Source organism: Cavia porcellus, unplaced genomic scaffold, assembly GCF_034190915.1.
Source record: "Cavia porcellus strain 051 isolate PalLab524CR breed Dunkin Hartley unplaced genomic scaffold, mCavPor4.1 scaffold_1, whole genome shotgun sequence".
Classification (NCBI taxonomy): domain Eukaryota; kingdom Metazoa; phylum Chordata; class Mammalia; order Rodentia; family Caviidae; genus Cavia; species Cavia porcellus.
In genome coordinates this window covers 233,022,740-233,045,959 of record NW_026947484.1, presented here as the reverse complement: position 1 = coordinate 233,045,959, position 23,220 = coordinate 233,022,740, and the positions used below count along the sequence as shown (strand labels likewise).

Genomic DNA, 23,220 nt, shown 5'->3' with positions numbered 1-23,220 from the left:
GTAAAAAATTCTAGTTTGATGAAGCCCTGAAATGCAGTCCTACTTCTGAAGTCTGCGTGTTTACTCCGGTCCAGCAGTAGTTGTCAGGGCCTCTGACAGCCCTGGCCCGCATGGCTGTTGCCCTTCTGGTGCTGAGATTGCTATTGTTTTCATGACACCCACTACCTATTACATGGCTTGTAGAGTAGATACTTTGGAGAACTTTGTGTTCTTGTGCACAGGGATGTTTATGCAATAAACATATTTCAGCCCCTATGCGTTTGTTTTCCAAAGATCCAAAACTTAAATTTGGCACTAAGTTCTGTTCATTTTTTAAAAAATTTTTGGTGAGTTAATACAAAAACACTAGTGGGTGATGCAAAGTAGATTGTGGTTGACTATTAGGAAAAAGAAAAAATTAGTTTTTAAACCAGTTGCCTTTTTTTCCTGGCAGAAAAGCTGTAACTCCTATGGTTACATCATCAGAGCTGGCACTGAACGTGCCCTGCCTTCCCCTTGTTCCCAGGCTGTTGGCAGTTCCTCCAGGGAAACCAAAGGTGAGATGGGCATCGGAGACTGTGCAGTCCTCTTTCCTGAGAGATGTGGGCGCTTTCCTTAGTGTCAGCCAGTTTGTGGAAGTGGTTTGAAGAAAACCAGCTTCCATCACTCCCTATGCTGTTCCCACTCGGTGCATAAAAAGACATCAGCCCGAGGCAGACCAGGTGGCATCTTTCTCAAGTACAGAGTTTGTTTTTAAAACTTTCTGTTGTTAGGTTACAGTCTGCCTTGGAACTAAGTACTCAGAGCCTGCTGGCCCATAAATGCCCACTATGAATGAGGCCTGTAGGCCTACAAATATACATGGGTTCTTTCTTTCAGCACCAACAGCCAGTGAGGACTGACCAAGTGTACAGTCCATTGCTGGGTGCTTCAGGGGCTGTAGATACAATACGGCCCATGCCTCTATTTGCTGAAAATACAGTAAAGGGGATAAAAACAGGTATGGCAAATTGCAACTTGTAGTTTAGTAAAAAAGACACAGTAAGATTTGGCATCCAAAGCCTTCTGTTCCTCTACTTATTGGTGGGAAATCTTGGCTCAGTTACTTAACCAAAGCTTCATTTCTTCTTCTGTGTTGGGGAGTTGCATCTATCCCTGTGGTAGGGAGGGCCTAATATGGTGCTTGGCTGACGTTCAGTGCTCTGTTAGTCTTCTCAAGTTTTACACATATCTGAGGATATACTTCCTAATACTGTAAGAGATCAAGGAAGGAAGAAATCACATTTCTGTTTCACTTGGTGGAGAGAGGGCTTTGGAAGATTTTGGAAAGCCTGGCTCTTCCAATGTTCTGTGGCTTCTCAAGAGATTAAATATTTAACACTGTGAAAAAATAAGAATGTGTCTGTTTAGTACTTTAAAATGTTCAAACTGCTTTTGCTGTAGTGTTCCACCTAATCCTCCTGCTATCTTCCTAGCATTTGCTTATGCTCCCACAACATGATGCCCTCTCCCTCCAGGGGGCTAATACATTTCTGCTTTGTGCCAGCTTCCTCTTACTACTCCCTCGCCCTCCTCAGTGCCCAGGGGCTCCATCTCAAGGCATCTACCCCACCCCACTCCCCTGAACCAGCCCGGAGTTTCGTACCAGCAGTGAGCTCTCTGCAATGTCTGTCATGCTTCATCATTCCTACTACCATTACTTGACTTGGTCATTCAGGTGCCATGTCACTTCTTGACTTTTAATCTGTTCCTATTTAACTTCCCGTTTATTCCTGTTTAGTGCACAACGGTGGCCATCTTCCTGAAGCACATTCCGGTCAGTGTCCTTGCTCAGGCCATCCGTGCCGCGGGTGTTAGCTGAACTGGCACTCAGCTCTCAGTTAGGCTTTCGAAGAGTTCTGTGTTGCCGTCCAGCTTACCCTTCCACCCTGTTCGGACTGTCCGTGTGTGCTGTTGTTTAACCAAGTTGAGATTTTCGCGATTTCCTGAATGTGTTGCTCAGACTACCCGTGAGAACACAGATGTATTTCCCGTTCCTGTTAAAAGTTCTGTTCATCTTCCCAGATCTTCTCTTAGACCTTCTTCGCGGGACTTTGCCAGCCACACTTTTCCTTCCTGTGTCCTCAGTTGTCATATTGTCTCTCAGGACTATGAGCCCCTATTTCCGTAAGCTGAGGCCCAGTGAACCGTGGCCCATCTCCTGCTAGTGTGGCCCTGCCTTGGCCCCACACTGTGCCTAGCAATGGTCTCTTAGGACATGTGGCTAACTATATTCCACAGAGGCTGAAATAAACTAGGACTTGATGAAAACCTACAAAAAGGGGAAAGGGAGCTAAAGTTAAAATAATACTACTTAAAATTATGATTGAATAAGGACATTCAGATAAATCACATGAAATCAGTTTTTAATGGAATAAGTGAATTCATTATATTGTAATTTTACTTAAGTGTACTACTGAATTCAGCATGTACCATAATGGGTCATTTTCATTTTAGATACTCAAAAGAATTTTAGAATAATTAGAGAAATTGTGTAATTCAACAAAGATAGACTTGAAAGAAAAGATAATTCTCACCTTTGAAAACTCTTTTATCAGTTGTCTGAAAAGGAGACCCTTTGATCTCTTGAGGCAATTTTGTGTCAGGATTTAAGCAATAGTGCATCGTAGTAAATGTGGTTTAATTTAGCCTTACTCATGTTTACTGGAGTCACTCAGATAATCCTATAATAAATATTACACTCCTGGAGAGGGTTTTTCCTTTGATAAATACGCACTCCAGCGTGTGCTGAGACAGCCAGCTGTCAGGGGAGCTGTGTATTTAGTTTTGGTGGAAGAAGCTGTCTTAGCCCTCAGGGACTGGAGACGTTCATTTCACTAGGCTGGGAGCAGGGCCAAAGGCTTCTTTGCGACTTAGAGTGGAATTCTGAAGAGTTCAGCAAGTTTTCATTAGTGAGTTTGGGCCTTTGTCTTGCCCGTGCTTCTCAAAAGATCAAGTGATCAGCCTTTTTGTTTTTTTAAGCATTATCAAAAAAAAAAAAAAAAGGAATTTAGTTGGAGAAAATCAATCTCCAAATATATGTTTTGAAATACTATAATACAAAGCTTCCACCTCCCCAACCACTTAAATTAGTGATAGTGCAGGGTTTTTACTTAGTATTTTTTTAGGCAGAAAATACATTTAAAAAGAAGATGTACATACATCTGTGATAATTCAAGTCTGTGTGATACATGTGTCTTAAACTTGTTTGACCCTTAGGTTTTGTTTACTGCCGTATAGTATTTTTGTGCCTTATTTCTCGTAAATTCTGCTTTTTTGCTCTACAGTGTAATGATGACTCTAAAACTGTAAGATGGGTTTTTATTTATAAAGTCAAGCCTATCATATTTCTGCTAAACGTCTCAAGGGTTTTGATCAGAGTTTTTTTGCCATTATGAAGATGAGACATTTCAGTTCACTATTATCTTTCAATAGCAAAATTCTAACTATTGATCATTACTGTTTTGTGCAGTCACTGTTGATTTATATTTACTCACAAGAAGAAAGATATTTCTCAGCGGACAGTCTGAGCGTGAAGTGGTACTTAACAAAAGCACTGGTTCATGTTATGAGTAAGAAAAAAGAAATTAGAATGTGGAAGAAGAAGGTCCTAAAATGTTCCTGTACTGATGAATAACAAGCCTTCAGCTAAAGGAAGCACTGTAAGTTTTAAATAAGCAAAGTAAAAGACATTGACACCTACATGCAAAATGAAACTACAGAACCTTGAACTTTTTTGGTCTTTTTCATTTTTATCGGTACCAGGGATCGAACTCATGACCGCACACTTGCAAGGTAGGCGTTTATGTTGCTGAACTAAATCCCCAGCCCCCAGAACCTTGAACTTTTATTATATACAAAGCCGACACGTGTTTAAAGGTTTAGCAGATAATGCAGATCTCTGAAAAATCTTAAGAGCCATTGACTTTATTCCAGAAAAATGAGCAGAACTTTAAGAGTAGGATATCCTCCGAAAGCAGTCCGTATCTCACTTAAGATCCTTATTCTAGATTGTTTTCCATGCTTTCTAAACTGTGTCAAGCTAGAATCATCACAGTAGCTTCAAGTCTGATGCCTAAAACACAAATTATCACCTAACACCGCCTCTCTCCTGTCTCCAAAATCTACTCTTCTCCTATGCGATTTTCATTAATGGCTTTATCACCCTCCCAGTAACCCCGGCCAGGACACTAAGCCTCCATTGTTTTGTCCTTCCCCTTGCCGTTTTCTATCTTAACAATTGCTTGCTGATTTTGCTTCCGTATTAGGCTCCCGTGTCACCTCTCCCTCCTCCCTGACCCTGTTCAGGTCTCTGTAGCTCACTGTTTGCCACACATTAGTAATTTTTCTAAAGCGTAGTGTCATCCCTGTCACTCCCTTGCTCGGTACCCTTTGTGCCTCTGCTGGACAGGTCATGCCACGGCACGATGCGTTGTCTTGAGGAGCCTCAGTGCCACCAGGCTCTTAGTCCCCTGTGTACCAAGTCTCCTGGGCATCTGAACTGTAGGTACTCCTGGGGGTTCTCCTCAATTTGGAGGAGTGTAACTTTCTACTTTGTTTAAAATTGTTACCAACAGTTTTACTCCGGGTTATCTGGTGGCACCGTGTCTGCCTGAGTTTTGTCTTGATTGTTCCGGTTTTCCAGGGGCTGACTCGGATTGTGGATGCACTGTAAATGACATCCTACTGATATTCCAGATGTGTGGCTCCTGAAACTGTTTTACTTTTCTTTATTTGTTGTGCTTCTTGATTAAACTTATATCATTTAAGATCACTTATCTGAGCTGCTGTCGTCTCTAATTGGACTGTTGACTAATTTCTCCACTTCAGTCATTACCACACTGCAGACAGAGTGATCTTTTTAATACATGAATCTGATCTCATCATACTCTTGCTCAAAAGAAAAGCTAATTATTTTTCCTCGTAAATGATCACTCATCAGCCTTATCTAACTCAGTGCTTCCTCCATATCTGGGCACGGTGCTCTCCTTCTCCTCCCACTTGCATCCAGCCTGTCATCAGATTCTAGCGCTTCTTTCTCATGCCATCTTGAAGTCTGAATTCTACCAGGTCTTTAAATGCCTCTCACCTATGGTTTCAGTTAAGTTCTCTTTAATCTTTTACATTAAATATGTGATGGAAGTAGGCAACAGTATATAAAAAGGTGACTTAAAATTATGAAATGATAGTTTTCAACCCCGTGAGGCAGGGAGAGGCAGACCTGGCATCTATCTCTTTCCTCTTCCGGCAGGGCACAAATCCCATCAGGGGGACTCTACTCTCTTGACTGTACCTAAACCCGATTGTCTCCCAAAGGACACTGATTCGTCATCTCATCACTTTGGGGATTAGAGCCTCAACATAAGAATTTTAGGGTGACAAATATCCATTCGATCTATAACAAACATGTGTGCATGTGTGCCTGTGCAGCATACCCAGCATGTGTTCATTGCAGACTGGGCTTATCAGTGTGCATTCAGTTAGTAAACATGTCCTGAACCCAGGACCTTGGGCCGTCATGAGCCAACAGATTGGGAAAATGAATGATCATTTTTTCTAAGAATCCTTTGTTTAAGTTTCTTGATATTTTTTGCACAAGAATACATTTTGTCTTTCTTTCCTTTGCATTTCTTTTCTTTTTTCTTTCATTCAAAATAGCTAACGTGACACCTATGTTAGGAAGCAGCGTTGACCCCTGTTGTTTCATCTCGTAGTGTGATGACAGATTCATGTAGTGCTCTACCACTCTCTTGCCTCCCTGCCGGCAGGCACCCAGTTTGCTAATCTAGTTGGTAGTGGGACAAAAGAACTCCAGAGGGAGTGAGAGCCAGGATGCTGAAGCCAGCACGATGGCACTTTGCTCTTGAGTTTCAGTCTTGGCCTCCATGAAGTTCTTGTGAGTTGTATCTCTTCTGCAGAGCTTCTAGCTCCCAGGTGTTCCACTGCTTTCTCATGACAGGGTTTCAGCTACACGCTAATGTGTGAAGGGGCTATTATACTAATTATCATTTACTTAGGTTTTAAAACACAATGTAGATGGGGTAAGTAGACGTGCCATTTGAGTTTTAAGAATAAAATGTTTCTCCCTAGAAACTGTATAGTATGTTTTGTCCATAGCTTAGTTTCAAAATGTAATTATTTAGCGCCTAAGGTAATAGCCTGGTTTCTGATTACAAGTGTTGGGTGTGAGTGGGTAATGACTAAGGCTATTAATGTGTAATATGCATATATAAAGTGAAATCCCCTTGCTGTTGTTTTGGAGGGAAAATCCAATGCCAGTGTTGTCAGATTTTATAGTGTGAAGTTTTTATTAGAAAGTATGTAATATTTGACCCCAGTGTGTCTGATTTTGAGTCCCACAACAGAGAACTAATGATTGTGTTAGAGTGTTTCTCTCCTTGTTAAATGCAGACACGCTGTCTTTCACTAGCAGTTCTAACGACTTACCAGGACCATAAGAGGGGATGAATGTCCCTTCCATCACTAGATGTCATCCTTCATAGTTTTAACAAAATAGAGCTTATTCTTGGAAAATTCTGAAACCTACCACCTTGCTAAATGTTAGCTGACCCAGACCATTAATTTGACATCAGTGAATATTTTATGTTACTCACAGTGTCTTTTATTCTACATGCAAAGAACTTTCCCGTCTTGCCTTTTAATCCCTCCTCTCCCTGCTCCACCCTAAACTTTAAAAAGTATGATGTAAGATTGGGTTGTTTTGTGCCAAGTTTTCATCCTGGAACAGATTTTTATAGCCATGTTTCCCTGAGAAAAGGAGTTTATGACCAAATGGTGATAACACTTTCATGTTCTCATTTTTTTCCATAACCTAGTACTTTTTCCTAACTTTAACTGTTTCAGAATTTAGTATGACCAATTGTGTTTTAAACCTAAGGAAAATTGTTTTGACAGTTTTGAAGGTCTTATTAATTGTAATACTATATTGAGATTCCTTGCAAAAACAGACTTAGAGAATGTCATTTTATGTATGTATGTCTGTATGTAGTTGGTATCAGGAATCGAACTCAGGACCTTGTGCTGTGCTGCTGAACTATATCCCTGGCCCAAGAATGTCATTTTAAATTTGTAGATTTTTTTTTGTTCATATATCAATTAAGCCCCTTGGAATATCTGTGTAGGCGTTAGATATTTCAGTAATTGACCTTTATTATTTTCATTGTTAGAATTATTTATTTACATTTTGAATGGATAAAGAGATTGTGGCACACACACATACACACATGCGTGCATGTGTGCACAAATATTATTCAGCCATGGGAAAGGAAATATTGCTTGGGGATTTAGCTTAGTGGCAAGTGTGAAGTCCTAAGTTCAACTTCTGGTACCAAAAACAAAACAAACAAACAACAAAAACCCAAAAGTAGGAGCTGGGGATTTAGCTCAGCGGCAGAAGCACCTGCCTTGCAAGCAGGCAGTCGTGAGTTCGATCCCTGGTACCGATAAAGAGGAAAAAGACAAAAAAAACCCCAAAAGTAATAGTGCCGTTTGCATGAATAGTGTGGAGGAACAGGAGACTGGGATGCCAAGTGAAGTAAGTCAGGCACAGAAAGAAAAGTGCCACATTATCTCACTTATTAGTGGAATCTTTTTAAAAATGTCCAATATGTAGGAATAGAGAAGAGAGTAATGGTTGTCAGGGCAGGAAAAGCAAGACCAAAAAACAAAACAAAACAAACAGAAGAACCCCACTAAACCTAGATTTTCTTTTTTTCTTTTCTTTTCTTTTTTTTTTTTTTTGAGACAGGGTCTCTATGCAGTTCAGGCTGGCCTTGAGCTCACTTTGTAGCCCAGGCTGGTCTCAAACTTGAAATGATCCTCCTGCCTCAGCCTCCCCCGAGTTCTGAGATTACAGGTGTGAGCCACCACACCCGGCTAGATTTTCTATTCAACCCAGCTATTCTCCTTTTAAGTGTTTCCCCAAAATAATTAAAGATGGCAACCGGGCATGGTAATGCACGCCTGTAATCCCAGCACTCAGAGGCTGAGGCAGGAGAATCATTGGGAGTTTAAACCAGCCTGGGCTACAAAGTGAGCTCAAGGCCAGCCAGAACTGCATAGAGAGATAAGAAAAAATTTAAGATTCCCCCCTAGTCCATTTTATTTCAAGGAGAAAAAGAAAAAAGAAAACTAAAATGAAATTTCAAAACATCATTCGGGGGCAACAGTGGTACATACATTGCGTATTGTCGTCACCAAATCATTCCCCAGGGCACAATACATCTGCATTCAATTGTCTGAACAATGCCCGCACAAATCTTTCTCTTCAGTGAAGTCAGAAATCAGTAGTATAACTGTCTTGACTATATTTATATATATATGTTGTTTTTTTTCAACATCTCACATGGAGACAATACATGTGTATCTTATTTCACTAATGAGTATGATCTCAAATTGCACCCAATTAATTGTAAAAGTCTCCAGTTTATCATTCTTTATGGCTGAGTAGTACTCTATTGTATAAAAATACCACATCTTTTTTATTCATTCCTCAGTTGATGGCCCGTAGATTGTTTCCAAAATCTGGCTATTACAAATTATGCTGCTATCTAAATATGGGTGACATGTATTGCTATGGTATAATGTTTTTAATTCTTTTGGGAGGATTCCCAGAAGGGGAATAGCTGGGTCTAATGGGGCAGCTGGGCCTAGTTTTTTGAGGACTCTCCACACTGATTTCCACAGTGGTTGCATCAGTCTGCATTCCCACCAACAGTGGTGAGGGGTTCCTTTTCCCCCACAGCCCCTCCAGCATTTATTATTGCTTGATTTCTTGATATTAGCCATTCTTTCTGGGGTGAGGTGGAATCTTAGTGTTGTTTTAATTTGCATTTCTTGAATGATTTCTCTTGAACATTTTTTTGCATATTTATTTGTTGTTTGTACTTCTTCATCTGAGAAGTCTGTATTTATCTCAGATGCCCATTTTTAAAATCTGGCAGGGTTGATTTTTTTGAGTTCTTTATATGATCTCCCTAGTAATTCTTTGTCTGAGAAAAAGCTGGCAAGCATTTTCTCCCACATTGTGGGCTGTCTCTTCACTCTGGTGGTGGTTTCTCTTGCTGTGCAAAAGCTTTTCAATAGGACAAGATCCCAGTTGTTGATTCTTTGTGATAGTTTCTGTGCAATTGAGATTTTGTTCATAAAGTCTTTGCTTACACTAATGTCTTCAAGATATCTACTCTCTATCTTCCAGAAGATTCAATGTTTCTGTTTTAATATTAAGATCTTCAATCCATTCTGATTTTAGCTTGATACATGGTGAAAGATCTGAGTCCAGTTTTGCTCTTCAGCTTGTATAGAGCCAGTATTTCCAGCACCATTTATTTAAAGAGGCTATCTTTCTTCAAATAAATGTGTTTGGCACCTTTGTCAAAGATGGGTGGCTTAGTGTGTCTAGAGTTGTTTCTACATCTTCTAATCTATTTAACTGATCTTTGGATTTTTTTTTTTTTTTTTTTGCCAGTACCACATTGTTTTTATCACAGTATCTTTATAGTATAATTTCAAGTCAGGGATTATGATGCCCCTGTCTTATCTTTGTTGCCCTAGGTAGTTGTCATGGTTTATGTTGGTGGCCCCCAGGCCTCATGCATTTGCATTGTACATTTGTGATTGGTTGATTGTCTAGCACTGGATTGGGGGTGTGAGTGCTACACTGGCCTAGGGGTGGAGCCAGGATGTAATGTAATGGCAGGAAGAAGGTGTGTCTGGCTCTCTTGCCCATTTCTGCCTTGCTGTTTGCAGCTGCCATGAACTGTGGCCCTGCCTTGGAGCCAGCTGAGTATGGACTGAAACCTCCAAAAACTGTAAGAAAGAAACCTTTCCTTTCCCACCTTGATGCATCAGGTATTTTGTCTCAGCGACGAGTAAAACATAACTAAGACAGTTGTCTTTGCTGTTCTAGGTCTTTTCTGGTTCCACATGAATTTTAGACTGGTTTTCTGTTAATTCTGTAAGACATGCTATTGGAATTGTGATTGAGATGACATTGAATCTTGTCTTAGTTATTTTTTGCTCGTTGTTGAGACAAAATACCTGACACTCAAAGATAGGGGAGGAAAATACAGTTTTTGGAGGTGTTAGTCTATATTTTGTTGGCTTGCAGGCAGTGTGGCTTGGCAGGGCAGACATTTATGGCTGGTGCATACAGCAAGAGAAAGCAAAAGAGAAAGGCTGCCCTTCTCTGGCCATTACACTGGCTCCACCCCTGGGCGGGTGAAACACTCATACCACCAATCCGAGCGCTAGACAGTGGACCAATCACAAAGGCTAGACTTAGTTAATTCTTTGACTGAATGAGGCTTTGAAGAAACATTTAAATAAACCACAACAAATCTCTGGAAGATTGGCCATTTTCACTATATGGTTTTTTCCCACCCAAGAACACAGGATAGCTCTCCATTTTCTTTTCTTTTAATTTAGAGAGAATAAAACCAAACAAAATAAAACAGAATAAAGCCAATTAAAACAAGACAGTGTGACACAGTATTTAAAATAAGATAATAGGAAATCAAGAATTGTTACCATAGTGCCTCTTCTTGTCTTCAAAATAGCTGCCTGTAGCTTCAGACATAGTAAAATCAAACAAAATAGCAATAGAACAGAGCCAATAAGAACAAAACAGTGAATGCAACACAGGACTTCAAAACAAGATAATAGTAAATCCAAAATGACTACCATGGTATATCTTATTATCTTCAAAATAGATGCCCATGCCATCAGATAACAACAAAATCAAATAAGATAAAACAGAATAAAACCCAACCAAACAAAACAATGAGAGTGATACAGGATTTCAAAACAAGAGAATAGGGAATTAACAATGGCCACCACCTTCAGAAGGAGATCCTTCATTGTTATCCTCTGAATAGATGATCAGATTTTGGCGTGCAAAGTTAGGGAAACACTAAACACTACAAGCATTGTTTTATTCTACCTCATTGGCTATCATCACAGCTTGTGTTTCTCCAGGTCGGGCAGCTGCTTACAGAAGAGGGTGGAAGGCAGAGGAGGAGCATTGGTGGTTCTTGTCTTCCAGAAGGGGCTGGTCAGCCTGCACATGGCTCTGACTCACAGGCGGCCTTGCTTCTGTTGACTTCTTGTTCTCCTCCCCCGCAGTCCACAGATGGTGCCAGTTCACAGGGGAGGGCTGACGTCTGCGTCTCCCTCAGTCAGCCCATACATGGCCCCGACTGAGAAGAGTTCTTAGCTTCTTGTTGAGTTCTTGTTCTCGTAGCTTTCCATTTTCTACTGCCCTCTTCATTGTCCTTTTTCAGAGTACTATAGTTTTCATTGTAAAGGTCTTTTATCTCCTTTGTTAGATTGATTCCTAGGTATTTTATTTTTTTGGATGCTATTATAAAAGGTGTTGTTTCCCTGATTTCTCTCTCAGGGAGTTTGTTATTTGTATACATGAAGGCTATTGAGTTTTCAGTGTTGACTCTGTAACCAGCTACATTACTGAATTTGCTTATTAAATCTACAAGACTTTTGGTGGAGTTTTTGGGGTGTTCTAAGTAGAATAGCATGTCACCTGCAAATAATGACAATTTAATTTCTTCCTTTCCTATCTTATTCCATTTATTTATTTATATTGTATAATTGCTCCAGCTAAAGTTTCCAGGACTATGTTGAATAAGAGTGCAGATAGTGGGCATCCTTATCTTGCTACTAGTTTAGAGAAAAAACTTTCAGTTTTTGTGCATTTAGTATGATGTTGGCTGTTGGTTTGTCATAGATCGCTTTTATCAGATTAAGATAAAGACCATCTATTCCCATTCTCTGTACTTTTTTATCATAAATGGGTGCTACACTTTGTCAGAAGCTTTTCTGCATCTATTGAGATGATCATATGATTTTTGTCCTTGGCTCTGTTAATATAATGTATTACATTTATGGATTTACATGTCTTGAACCACTCCTGCATCCCTGGGATGAATCCCACTTGATCATGGTATACAATTTTCTTGACAACTTGCTGCAATCTATTTGCCAATATCTTATTGAGCATTTTGCATCAATGTTCGTTAGGGGAATTGACCTCTTTCTTAATTGGATCTTTCTCTCGTTTTGGTATCAGGATAATGCTTGCTTCCAGAAGTGAATTTGGAAATATTGCTTCCCTTTAAATTTCATTAAAGAGTTTGAAAAGTAGTAGTGTTAGGTTTTCTCTAAATTTCTTGTAGAATTCAGCAGTGAATCTGTCAAGGCCTGGGCTTTGTTTGCTGATATGTTTTAAATTACATCTTTGTTTTCATTTATTAATATTGGATTATTTAGGATTTTATGTCTTCTTGGTTCAGCTTTCTTAATTCATATGTATCTAGGATTCTGTCCATTTCTTCTGTATTTTCTATCTTATTAGAATACAAGCTTTCAAAGTAGGTATAGATGATCTTCTGAACTTCTGTAAGGTCCATTGTGATTTCACCCTTTTCATTACTAATTGTGTGAATTTGAGCCTTTTCTTTCTTTCTTTTTTTTTTGGTAAGTTTGGCTTAGGGCTTGTCAATTTTATTTAAAGAACCAACTCTTCAATTCATTGATTCTTTGTATTTTGTTTTTAGTCTTCTGAGTGTTAATTTCTGCTCTGTTCTTTATAATTTCCTACCTTGTATGATCTTTTGACTTAGCCTGCTCTTCTTTTTCTAGAAGTTTGAGGTTCAACATTAAGTTGTTTGTATGTACTTGCTGTTTTCCTGATACGGGTATTTACTGCTATAAATTTCCCTCTTAAAACTGCTTTCATTGTTTCATACAAGTTCCAATATGTTGTGGTGTTGTTATCATTTGACTGTAAAAACTAATTTCTTCTTTAATTTCATCTGTGACTCACTGGTTGTTCACTAGGGTGCTTTTTAACTTCTATGTGTTTATGAAGTTCCTGTGGTTTCCTCTGGAGTGGATTTCCAGTTTCATTGCATTGTGGTCTGATAGTATGTATGGAATAATTTTAATTCCTTTACATTTACTTAAGCATATTCTATGAGCCAGTATATGATCTATTTTGGAGAATGTTCCAGGTGCAACTGAGAAGAATGTGTACTCTGTTGTAGGGTGGAACACGTTATAGACATCTACTAAGTCCATTGGTTCTAAAGTTTGATTTAGTTCTAGTATTTCATTACTGATTTTTGTCTAGTTGATCTGTCTTTTTGTGACAGTGGGGTATTGAGGTCTCCTAATACAATTGTACTAGGGCTTATTTGACTTTTCATGTCTGTTAGTAATTGTTTTATATAGTTGGGTGCACTGGTATTTGTTGCATATATATTTATGATATCTCCTCCTCTTGGATTGTTCCCTTTACAAGGGTGTATAGTGATCTTCTTTCTCTCTTAAGTAGTCTTGCCTTAAAATTACTTTGTCTGCAAATAGAATAGCTATTCCTACTTTTCTCTGGGTTCTTGTTGCATGAAGTTTTGTTTTCCATCCTTTGACTTTTCAGTCTATGAGTTTGTTTTTGAATTAAATGTGTTTCTTGTATGCAGGATATTGTTGGACCTTGCTTCTTGATCCATTCTGCCAATCTATGTCTTTTGATTGATGAATTGAGACCATTAACATTGATGTATGCAACTGATATGTATTGACTTATCCTTGTCATGTTTTTTCCTATTGTTGGCTCTCCCTTTTTTTGACCTCCCTCTGTTTGCCTTCTCAGGTGCATTCCTTCTGCTGGAGTCCATGGAGCAGTAGTCTTTATTATCTCTTTTTAGAATGTCCTTCAAAATTGACATTTGGGAGTACTGGTTTCGTGATTATAAATTTCCTCAGATATTCTTTGTCATGGAAGTATCTTATTCTCCATAGTTTTGTAGGTACATCACTTGGGATTGAAAGTTGTTTTCCTTTGCAAGTTGGAATACTTCACTCCACGCTGTCTTTGATTTGAGAGTTTTTGTGCTGAGAAGTCTGCTGTGATTCTGATGGGCTTTCCTCTATAGGTGATTTGTTTCTTTTCTCTAACAGCTTTTAGGATTGTATTCTTGTGTTGGATTTCTGGAATCTTGACTATGTTATGCATGACTATTAATTTTTTTTGATCACTGCTAATTTGAGTTCTATGTACCTTTAATCTGCATGCCAAGTTCTTTTTCTCTACCAGGAAAGTTTTTTGTCAGAATGTCTGTTAACATTTTTTAATGTCATTTGTGGTATCTCCTGCTTGTTCATTTACTCCAATTAGTCTTAAGTTATTCTTCTTTGTCTCATCTAGTAGCTTTTGGATTGATTTCCTTGCTGTTTTTGAGAAATTTTTGTTTTCCTAGTTGCTAACTGCAAGCCTGTGTTCAACATCTGAGATCCTGTCCTCACACTGGCTGGATCTGATTCAAATGCTTTTGATCTAGTTTTTATTCTCCTGGCTATGTGCTTGAATCTGCTTTATGGATTCCATTTCTTTCCTGTGCTCATCTTTAATTGGCTTAAACTGGTCTGTTTTTTGGTCTGTGTCTGTTCTAACATTGTAAGAATGGTGTGTATTTTGGTAATCCCTGTAGTTATCTGAGAGATTGTTTCTGATTTCATTTTTTCCCAGAGCCTCATTCAGTTGCTTTGTTGTTACCAGGTCAGATAGGCCTGCTGGGGGCTTCCAGATTGCCCCACCTCATTGCCCCCTGGATTTGCCTTTGGTGAACTGGTTATCTGAGGTTACATTTTGCTTAAGTGTCTTCTCATTTTATTTTCTTTCTTTTTTTTTTAATTCCCCCCTCCTTTTTTTTTTTTTTTTTTTTGTTTAATCCCTGGGTGGTGCCTATAAATTGCCTGTGGTGGGTTCCTTTATTGGTAATGTTTAGGACCCTTCAGTGATGATTACTTCTCTGAGGTATCTTCCAGGTTTTTGGTTTTTGAGTCTGTTGGAAGATCTTACCTCTTTGGGTTGTTGGAGATGAAAAGTTGTTGCTTGTTTGGCCTAGTCCCTGAGTCTTTGGTACTGTGCCATCATATTTTCTGTGACCTTTAGTTAATCTCAGTCATGTAATACCAAGATCAACAGCTGTGAAGGACAATTATGTCAATTTTGGCTATAATGGTACCAGTACCACTATACACACTAAACACAGCCTAGAAAACAAGAAACTGAGCTAACCCTTAATTTGCAACTTTAACTGTATCAACTGCGTTTTTGATTATATAAAAAATGTAAACCAGATAATTATATGCAATATGTAAGTCTATAATATGTCAATTTTGCCCTTGAGCATTCAAATTTAAAATGGATTAAGGAGAAAATAAAGAAGGGGAAGAAGAGAAAGAGATAAGTAGGATTGGAAGACAATGGGGCATCACAGCAACCTGGAGAAACTGGTGCAGAAGACTGAAGGAAAAGAGAGGTGAGAGAGATAGAAGAACAGAAGAGAACCCACAAAGAGGTGAGCGACCACTTTCATGCTCATATAAAGCAATGAAGGAGAAAGAGAAAAATGAAAAAGACCAACAGTCCACTTTCAGAATTCTCTTTGGTTTCACTAGTAGACAACCTGTGGAGACAGTCCCAAGTCATCCCGACAAGGCAGCAGGTTTTTGTTTGTTTTTGGTTGGGGAGTAGGTGACTCTGCGACCTGCCCTGAGACCAGACTCATGGAGCTTGTTGCAGTCCAGCAGTGTGCACAGGTCTGCGCCCAGCTGGGGGCTGCTAGACGCAGCTGGCAGCAGTCCTGGGTTCTGAGCTCAGCCGGCCCATCTCCGAGATGGCTCCCGGCTGTCAGCAGTGCCGTGCTCCACGTCCGAGGCTCCCCTCCACTGCTGCGCTGCGTCTCTGCGGAGGCCTGCAGGGTCACCAGCCATCACCGTCACTGTGACCATGTGTCCCCCACTTTGAACAGCTCCCCTCCTGCAGTGAGTCCCGTCTCAGGGCAAAGGCACCTCTGGCTGCTTCTTCCTTAAGTTTCTCTTTTCTCTCTCTCTCTGTAGATTGCAGTTCACACTTCAGATTCTTCCTGGCTCTAGGGGACCCACCTCCTTCCTTCTTGTCTTCCTCTCGATGCTATTCCAGCATCTGCAAGATGACTGCCAGAGAGGCTGTTTTCTCCACTGCTTACTGCCCACCATCTTCTCGGAAGTACAGAAAATTACTTACATATAGAGAAAATTATTTATAAGCAAGGGAGTAATACCCTGCCATAGAGAGGATAAACTTGAGTCATTTGTAGGAAAATAGATGCAGTTTGAGACTGTAATGATGAGTGACATAAACTGGATATACAAGCTTAGTTGATTTTTGAAATAAAAAGAATAGGAAACAGAGAGATAGGGCTTTGGCCGGTGGGAAGAGGATGTAGAGAAGGAGGAAAAGACGAGAGGAGGGAGGGGGAGTGAAGAGAATGAAGGTGTGTCCCTGCTCCCTAAGATGAGTGTAAGCAGTGTGCACTGTAAACATGTACTAGCAGAAAATTTAAAAAGCAGCAAAAGGTAAGAAAGTGGGGAGAAGTGCGTTAGAAGGCACAATCTTGCAGTTACACGGGACGAATAAACTTAGGGATCCAAGTGTCGCACAGGACTGTGGGGAATGCTTAGGTGTGTGTGCTGCAGGAGCTTCCTTTATTTTCTGAATGCACTTCCCCTTCCCTTCACCCCCCTTCCCTCTTCTAATTCCTCTGTCCCAGTTTTCATTGTAGTTGATAGCATTAGTCTTGGCTCATGCTATGACATATAAGACTTACATTAATTGAGATCATCAGGTTCCTGTACGTGGCATTTCTTTCTTCTTCCTTCCTCTTTCTCTCCTCACTTCTCACCTTGTTCCCTTGGTCCTTTCTCCTATTGTAAGAGATCCATCCTCTTGTCCTCTTCTAGCCATCCTTTGTTATTCTCCTCGGTTACATTTTGCCTTACTCAAGTGGGAGGTATCATATGATATTTAAGCTTGTGTGTTTCATTTATTTCACTCAACATATTTTTCAGGTGTATTCATTTCCCTACAAATGTCTTAAATTTGTCATTCTTTGTAGCCATGTAGCATTCCATTTTATATGGACACCATATTTTCTTTATCCAATCATCTGTTGATGGGTATACAGACCTTTTCCAGGACTTAGCTATTACAAGTTATGCTGCTGTAAACATTGTTGGGCATAGAGTGCTGTAGGAGGATGTCTTAAGTCTTTGGAGAAGATACCTAAAAGGGGGATAGCTGAGTCCTGTGGGATTTCTAATTTTGGTTTTTCGAGAAGTCTTCATACTGATTTCCATAATGGCTGTACCATTTCACATTCCCACCAGTGATGTAGGAGGGTTCTTTTTTCACCACAGCCAAGCCAGCATTTGTCACTGTTTGATTTCTAAATGATTGCTGTTCTTTCCAGAGTTAGGTAGAATCTGAGTTACATTAATTTTCATTTCTCTAATGGCCAGAGATGTTGAATGTTTTTTCAAATATTTGTTGACATTTATATTTTTTTACTCTGTGAAATGTCTGTTCATTTCTCTTGCCCATTTCTTGATTGGGTCCTCAATTTTAGGTGATTTAATTTTTTTGAGTTCCTTGTATATTCTAGATATTAATCCTGAGGAGTAGATGGTAAAGTTTTCCCCCATTCTCTCTTCTGATTTATTCTTTTGTTGTAACAAGATACAAAATCATTACACAAAAATCATTGCCATTTGTGTACACAAATAATAAACTCAGTGAGAAGGAAACTGTGAAAATGATACCATTCACAGTAGCTTGAAGAACAATGAAACACCTAGGAATTTACCTAACCAAGAAGTAAAAGACCTGTACAAAGAAAACTACAGAACTCTGAAGAGGATTAAAGAGGACGTCAGAAAGTAGCAGGAGGTCCTGTGCTCCTGGTGAGGCAGAACCAGGATCGTCAGAATGGCGGACTTCCAGGCCTGCCTTGCAGATCCATTGACTGTCATCGCCTCGTACAAGTTGTATTTTCTGTTTGTGTTTTAGTGACACCTACCCTCAACATGTCCCAAAGGAAAATATGCTGTGGCTGAAATACGAAAATTTCACCTCAAATTTAAGTTTTATTCAAATATAATTCACATACAACTCACCTATTTAAAGTGAATATTTCAGTGGTTTTTAGTATAGTCACAGAGTTGTACAGGTATCACTGTAGTCAATGTTAGAACATCTTTACCACCTCAAAAAAGAAATCACACCCCAATTAGCAGCCATCCTGTTTTCTCTACCCATGGCAACCACAAATCTACTTTCTGACTTTGCCTGTTCTGGACATTCCATATAAGTGGAGTCATACAATAAATGTGACTTCTTCCTGTTTTCAGGGTTTTAAGGTTCATCATGCTTTGGCACATAGCTCTGTTTCACTCATTTTTAATGTGGAACAGTACACCCACAGCATGTGTGTGTGTATACATATCAATTGCATTTTATTTATCAGTTCATCAATTGATGGACAGTTGTGGTTTTTCTACTTTTGTCAATTACAAATTATGCTGTTATGAATACTGTATTCAGGTTAGAAATTTTCATATGTATGTTTTAATTCCTTGAGAGGCATACCTATTTAGATCTTTAGCTCATTTTTCATTGGGTTGTTATTATTATTGAGTTGTAAGACTTCTTTATATATTCTGGATACTAGACCTTTGTTAGATATATGATTTGCAAATGTTTTCTCCCATTCTGTATACTATCTTTTTATTTTCTTGATGTTATCCTTTGAAGTGAGCTACTATTCTTAAACTTACTTGTTGAAGTTCCTTTGACTTAATGTTTTTGTCTCCTTCTCACAAGTTACTGATATATTTCCCATGTGTATATTCAACATTTCCTACATTGGATCATTCATGTCTCTGAATTAAGATCCAAATTGCTATTTCTTGTAACAATACAGATTACTAATCTAAAATAATTATTACAGGATTCGTATTTAGAACAAATAACTCTTTACAATTAATAAAGTGGCAAAGCATTCAATAGAAAAATGGACAAAAGATATGAAAAAGCTGCACACAGAAGGAAGCGTGGGTCACTAATAACATCAGATCAGATGTGCCGCTTTGAGCCTTGGAAAGCTGGTGGCTGGAACTGCGGAGTGACTGGGTGCTGCTTAGATTCTGGGGGCCTGAGGCTTAGCAGGGTTTTAATTGGAACTAGAAGGCTTAAGCAGACCTCCAGCCCCAGTGGATCCATTGCTGATCCTATCTTGGCTCTTGATCTCCAGAACCATTAAATATATCAAAGTTTTCGCATTTCTAGGAATTTTAAGAAAAATCAATACAGGATTTTTTCATTAGTTCAGTTTAGAATTAGAGCTTAAACCTTCCAAAGATTTAGAGCTAGGTTTTCTGACTTCAGCAGATTGTTCTGGACCCAGAGTTTGACTAAAAGCAGGACAAAGAAAGATCTAGAGGTTCTGCCTACTGTAGGCCTAAAAATTTGGAGCCTTTTTCTGGAAAAAATTAGGGCCTTTACACTTAATGACGGTGCTTAATGCTTGCGTGTAAGACAGAACATCTACAGTAGCTGCAGAGAGAAAGATAGACCTACACGTACCCTGACCGTTAGCCAAAGACTCTGAACCTCAAGGTTCAGATAGGCACCAGCCCAGGTTTACCCTGCAAGCCTCTCAGTAGAGCCTCTGTTTACCTCTGCTTTTTGAGCACTGGCTTGTCTTAAAAGTTAAAGTTGTTTCCTTTTGAAAAATCATTTTAAATACTCTTTGGATCATTTGCTTATTTAAGTCTATAATCTTGTGATACTGACTAAAGAGGTAAAACCTGTAAAAGCATTACTTGGTTGTTTGCCCCTTTTTGTTTTGTTTCGTTTTGTTTTTAAAGAAGAAAGAACAAGTGATAAATGCATTAAAATTATGACTTTTTCCCACTAGGGAATTTTTTCAGTAGTAAGACACGTTTCTCAATGTAGGTGTTACATTCATCTTGTTGGATAGTTCTGTCCTTTGCTGTGCGGGGCATTGGGCATCCTTGCCCCTTGTGTGCTATGTAAGTAACCCCTGTAGCTGAGACCACATCTATGTCTCTGTACATTTCCATATCCCTGTGACGAGGTCTTAGTACCCCAACTGAAAAAGAAGATATAATACCTTCTTTTTCTTGGAGTACATTGATGGTAAACTGAATACCTTACTAGGTTGTTTGAGGATTTTATTTCTGTTCTTAGAAGCGATTTCTAGGGACCCCAGGCATACTTTACTCTTGTTCTGTGATTATTGGCCCAGTACTTTCAGATCAAGATCTCAACTCTTAAGAGTGTTGTGTACTGAAGTGACAGTGGTGTGTGCTCAGCCTGGCACGCTTTAGATCCGACTCCCTTTCCCTGGCCCCTTCTCTGATATGGTGCCCTTCAGATGGGCTCCCAGAGGCATCTGCTTTGATGCTGCAATACGATTACTAAGGCTGTTTTTAAGCTTATTAATTTTTTCAAGTGTGGGCAGCTCCCCCACTAATAAGTTACATTCCAAATTGTATGTGTAGGTTGGTTATTTGGACTCCGGAACATGTTTTGCCATGGAAACCATTTAGTACATAGTTAGGTTACCAAGGAAACTAGAGGTACTGGAGCTCATCAAGCCATATTGCCTCCTAACCACATTTTGAGGGATGTAACCCAGCCTTTTTTCTTTCTCTTTGGTGGCTGTCAGTTGTACACCTCACCTGGAGAGGAGATGGCTAGGATCCAGCTATGTTAGACTGGACTCACTTAGTTCACCTAATACAAATGCATACACGAGGAGCCTCAAAGGTCCAGTCTGATCTGCTTTCAGGAAAGAGGAGTGCAGGGCACACCAAGCCCAGTTGTCACTCACATCTAACTGTTACCTGAACAGCTGTGAGTAACTGCCCCTCACTGTGTCCAGTACTCGCACCTCATCTCAGGGCCAGGGGAACAGGCACCAGCGTGGGCTTTCCTCCTCCTCATGTTTCCAAGTCTCCTTGCAGTAAGTGATCATCCCCCGGTAGCCTTACGGATCTGCGATCACCTGTAGAAATCCATGCAGCTCAGACTGGCATAGGGCCTGTGCAAAAAACCCTGTTAACCTTGTGATCTCGGCTCGTCAGTATTAACAGCAAGGCACTTTGGTGTGATAGACGAGTAACATGTAACTCGTTCTAGTGAAGACAGGAATTAAGAACTCTAGCCCATCGTACTGTACTATACTGTACTGTACTATCGGGTACTATACTATCTAAAGACAAGGAGTAGAAATGGTTACAGCATTGTTATTGTTTTAATTGCATGTTTCTGGAATTAAGCTCAATGTAAGTTAGTATTGTGTATGTTTCTAACCAGAGCCTGTTCTCTTGGCATAATCGGGTGTGGTCTACCTGCTGAGTACTGGCCACATTGTCCTCAGCCCTCAGGTGCTACTTCTTTGGAACCTTGGCTTTGTGTCCTCCCAGTTGGAGTAATGGCTTCCATCCTCTGCCTTGTCATTGTACTTTGGGGCCTCCTTATCCTAGTGTTTCATTCCGTATCTTTGTATGCTGGCTAAGTAATAATTTAATTTTACACTTCTGCTTTATAGAGTGCATTCTCAGTGATTACCTTTGCAGACTTGATAGGGAATGCATTGTCGTCCCTATTTTTTGCAGGCTAGGTAGGGTGTGCATGTCTTCATCTCTATTTTCCACAGTTAAAAGTAATACCTGGCTACCTTACACACTTGCGTATTCTCATAACTAGTCCCAGCAGATCTGGAGTGAAAGAGAGTGTAGGCTTCTTGTGAGGCTTGCATAAATCCCACCACATGCTTCTACCGCTGCTGTTTTCCTAGGTTCTGCTTATGCAGAGGTGAGTGGTTGTTGATTCTTATTTTAGTGCTCAGCCTCTCTTAGGGAGAACTAACCTCTCGAGCTGCTTTAGTCAACGTTCAGGGCACTTTGGCACATTCTTCTCTTCAGCAAATTGGCATCTTAGGACAAGCTCATGCTGTAGCATATTTATTAGTGAATTGGTACCTTTGCATATTTTATAAAGTGAATGAATGCCTGCAGGTATTTGTCTTGATAGTTAATAATCACATTTTGTTTTATATAGTGTCTTTTCATCCAAAGTGTATATTATCTTCCATTATACAGAGGAGGCTGGTTAAATTATGTGTTTAAAATTTAACACGGTCGAACATGGTAGTGTGTGCCTATAATCCCAGCACTTGGGAGGCTGAGGCAGGAGGTTCATGCTGAGTTCAATGCCAGCCTGAAGTATGTAGTGAGACCCTTTCTCAAAAAACCAAAAAAGAAAAAAAAAAAAAATCCAACGCAGCAGAAGTGGGAAGAAGGGAACAGATTTCTCTGAGGCATTCCTGTGAACCAGGCACTATGTGCTTTACATGTATGACTTCATTTCATCTTTGCAAAAAGTGTAGGAAGTAGCTGATGCTTTACATTTTGTAAGTGAGGAAATTGTGTTTCAGACAAGCTAAGTAACCTACGCTACAAGTGAAAAGCAGAAAGGACACTGAAATCTGGCCCTGCCTGATTCGGAGGCTCGTGCTCCGTATTCTCTCCCACTTGGCTTCCTCTTGCCATTTGCAGAGCTTATAGTAAAAAACTGAAGAGTGCCGGGGACACATGGCGACACGGAGGGAAGAGGGAAAGCTGGAGTGCTGCCACTTCTTCTTCCTGACAACAGCCAGAAGGGGTGAACTCACTCTTTCTCCTTCCTCTCCAGATCATGGAATTGCTGATGAGCGCTCCGATGGTTTTAAGTCTGAACTTGTAACCAGGCTGAGCTAAGATACACTAACGGAACAGTCTGTGGCACTTGCTGCCTGTGAAAGGAGGACCTGTTCACAGACGTCCCGCTGCTGAGCAGTTAGAAAGCCGGGGAAGAACCGCGCTGCCCTTGCGGGAGGCAGTGAGGCTGGGAAGGAGCAGCTGAGGGAGTCGAGAGCCCGTGTCCCGGGCCTGTGTCCTCCTTCGTCCCCAGGCGTGGAACAGTGGGAGTAGGTTCCCTCGCCCTCCCTGGAGTCTGCCCTGTAAGACGCAGGAACCGACCTGGACCCTCCCAGGGTCTGAACCTTCTTTCTTTATCTTTAAGGAATGTGTTATTTTTAAAGAATCTTTTAAGACTGAGACAGTGATGAGCAATCTCTCACCGCCCAATGTCCTTGTCAGTGTTTGACAGGAGCCTTAGGGCTAACGGCTGCCAGAGGTCTCCCTTGTAAAGAAAGCAGCGCCCAGCAGAAGGCGGTATTGTAGTCAGAAGACCCTGGGCATTGGTGGGGAGCAGGC

The 23,220-nt window shown here is 40.1% G+C and overlaps 1 protein-coding gene across 7 annotated transcripts in view; it reads left to right on the top strand.

Annotated features, from left to right (window-relative positions):
- Positions 1 to 23,220, top strand: part of Babam2 (BRISC and BRCA1 A complex member 2) — a 383,627-nt gene that overhangs the window by 216,908 nt on the left and 143,499 nt on the right. The window contains exons 8-11 of one of the 7 annotated variants that reach the window (XR_010040993.1): positions 434 to 536; positions 3,491 to 3,680; positions 3,784 to 3,813; positions 15,246 to 23,220. The exon at positions 15,246 to 23,220 is cut by the window's right edge and continues 18,187 nt beyond it. The exons of 3 other annotated variants lie outside the window; for them this stretch is intronic. Coding sequence is in view for 3 of the 4 variants with exons in the window: in XM_063230472.1 (XP_063086542.1) it covers positions 434 to 536; positions 3,491 to 3,655 (268 nt within the window). In the remaining variant the exon portion in view is untranslated. Of the gene's footprint in view, positions 1 to 433; positions 537 to 3,490 lie in introns of all 7 variants that reach the window. 3 more of the 7 variants (XM_063230472.1, XM_063230468.1, XM_063230458.1) reach the window with 3 other exon arrangements.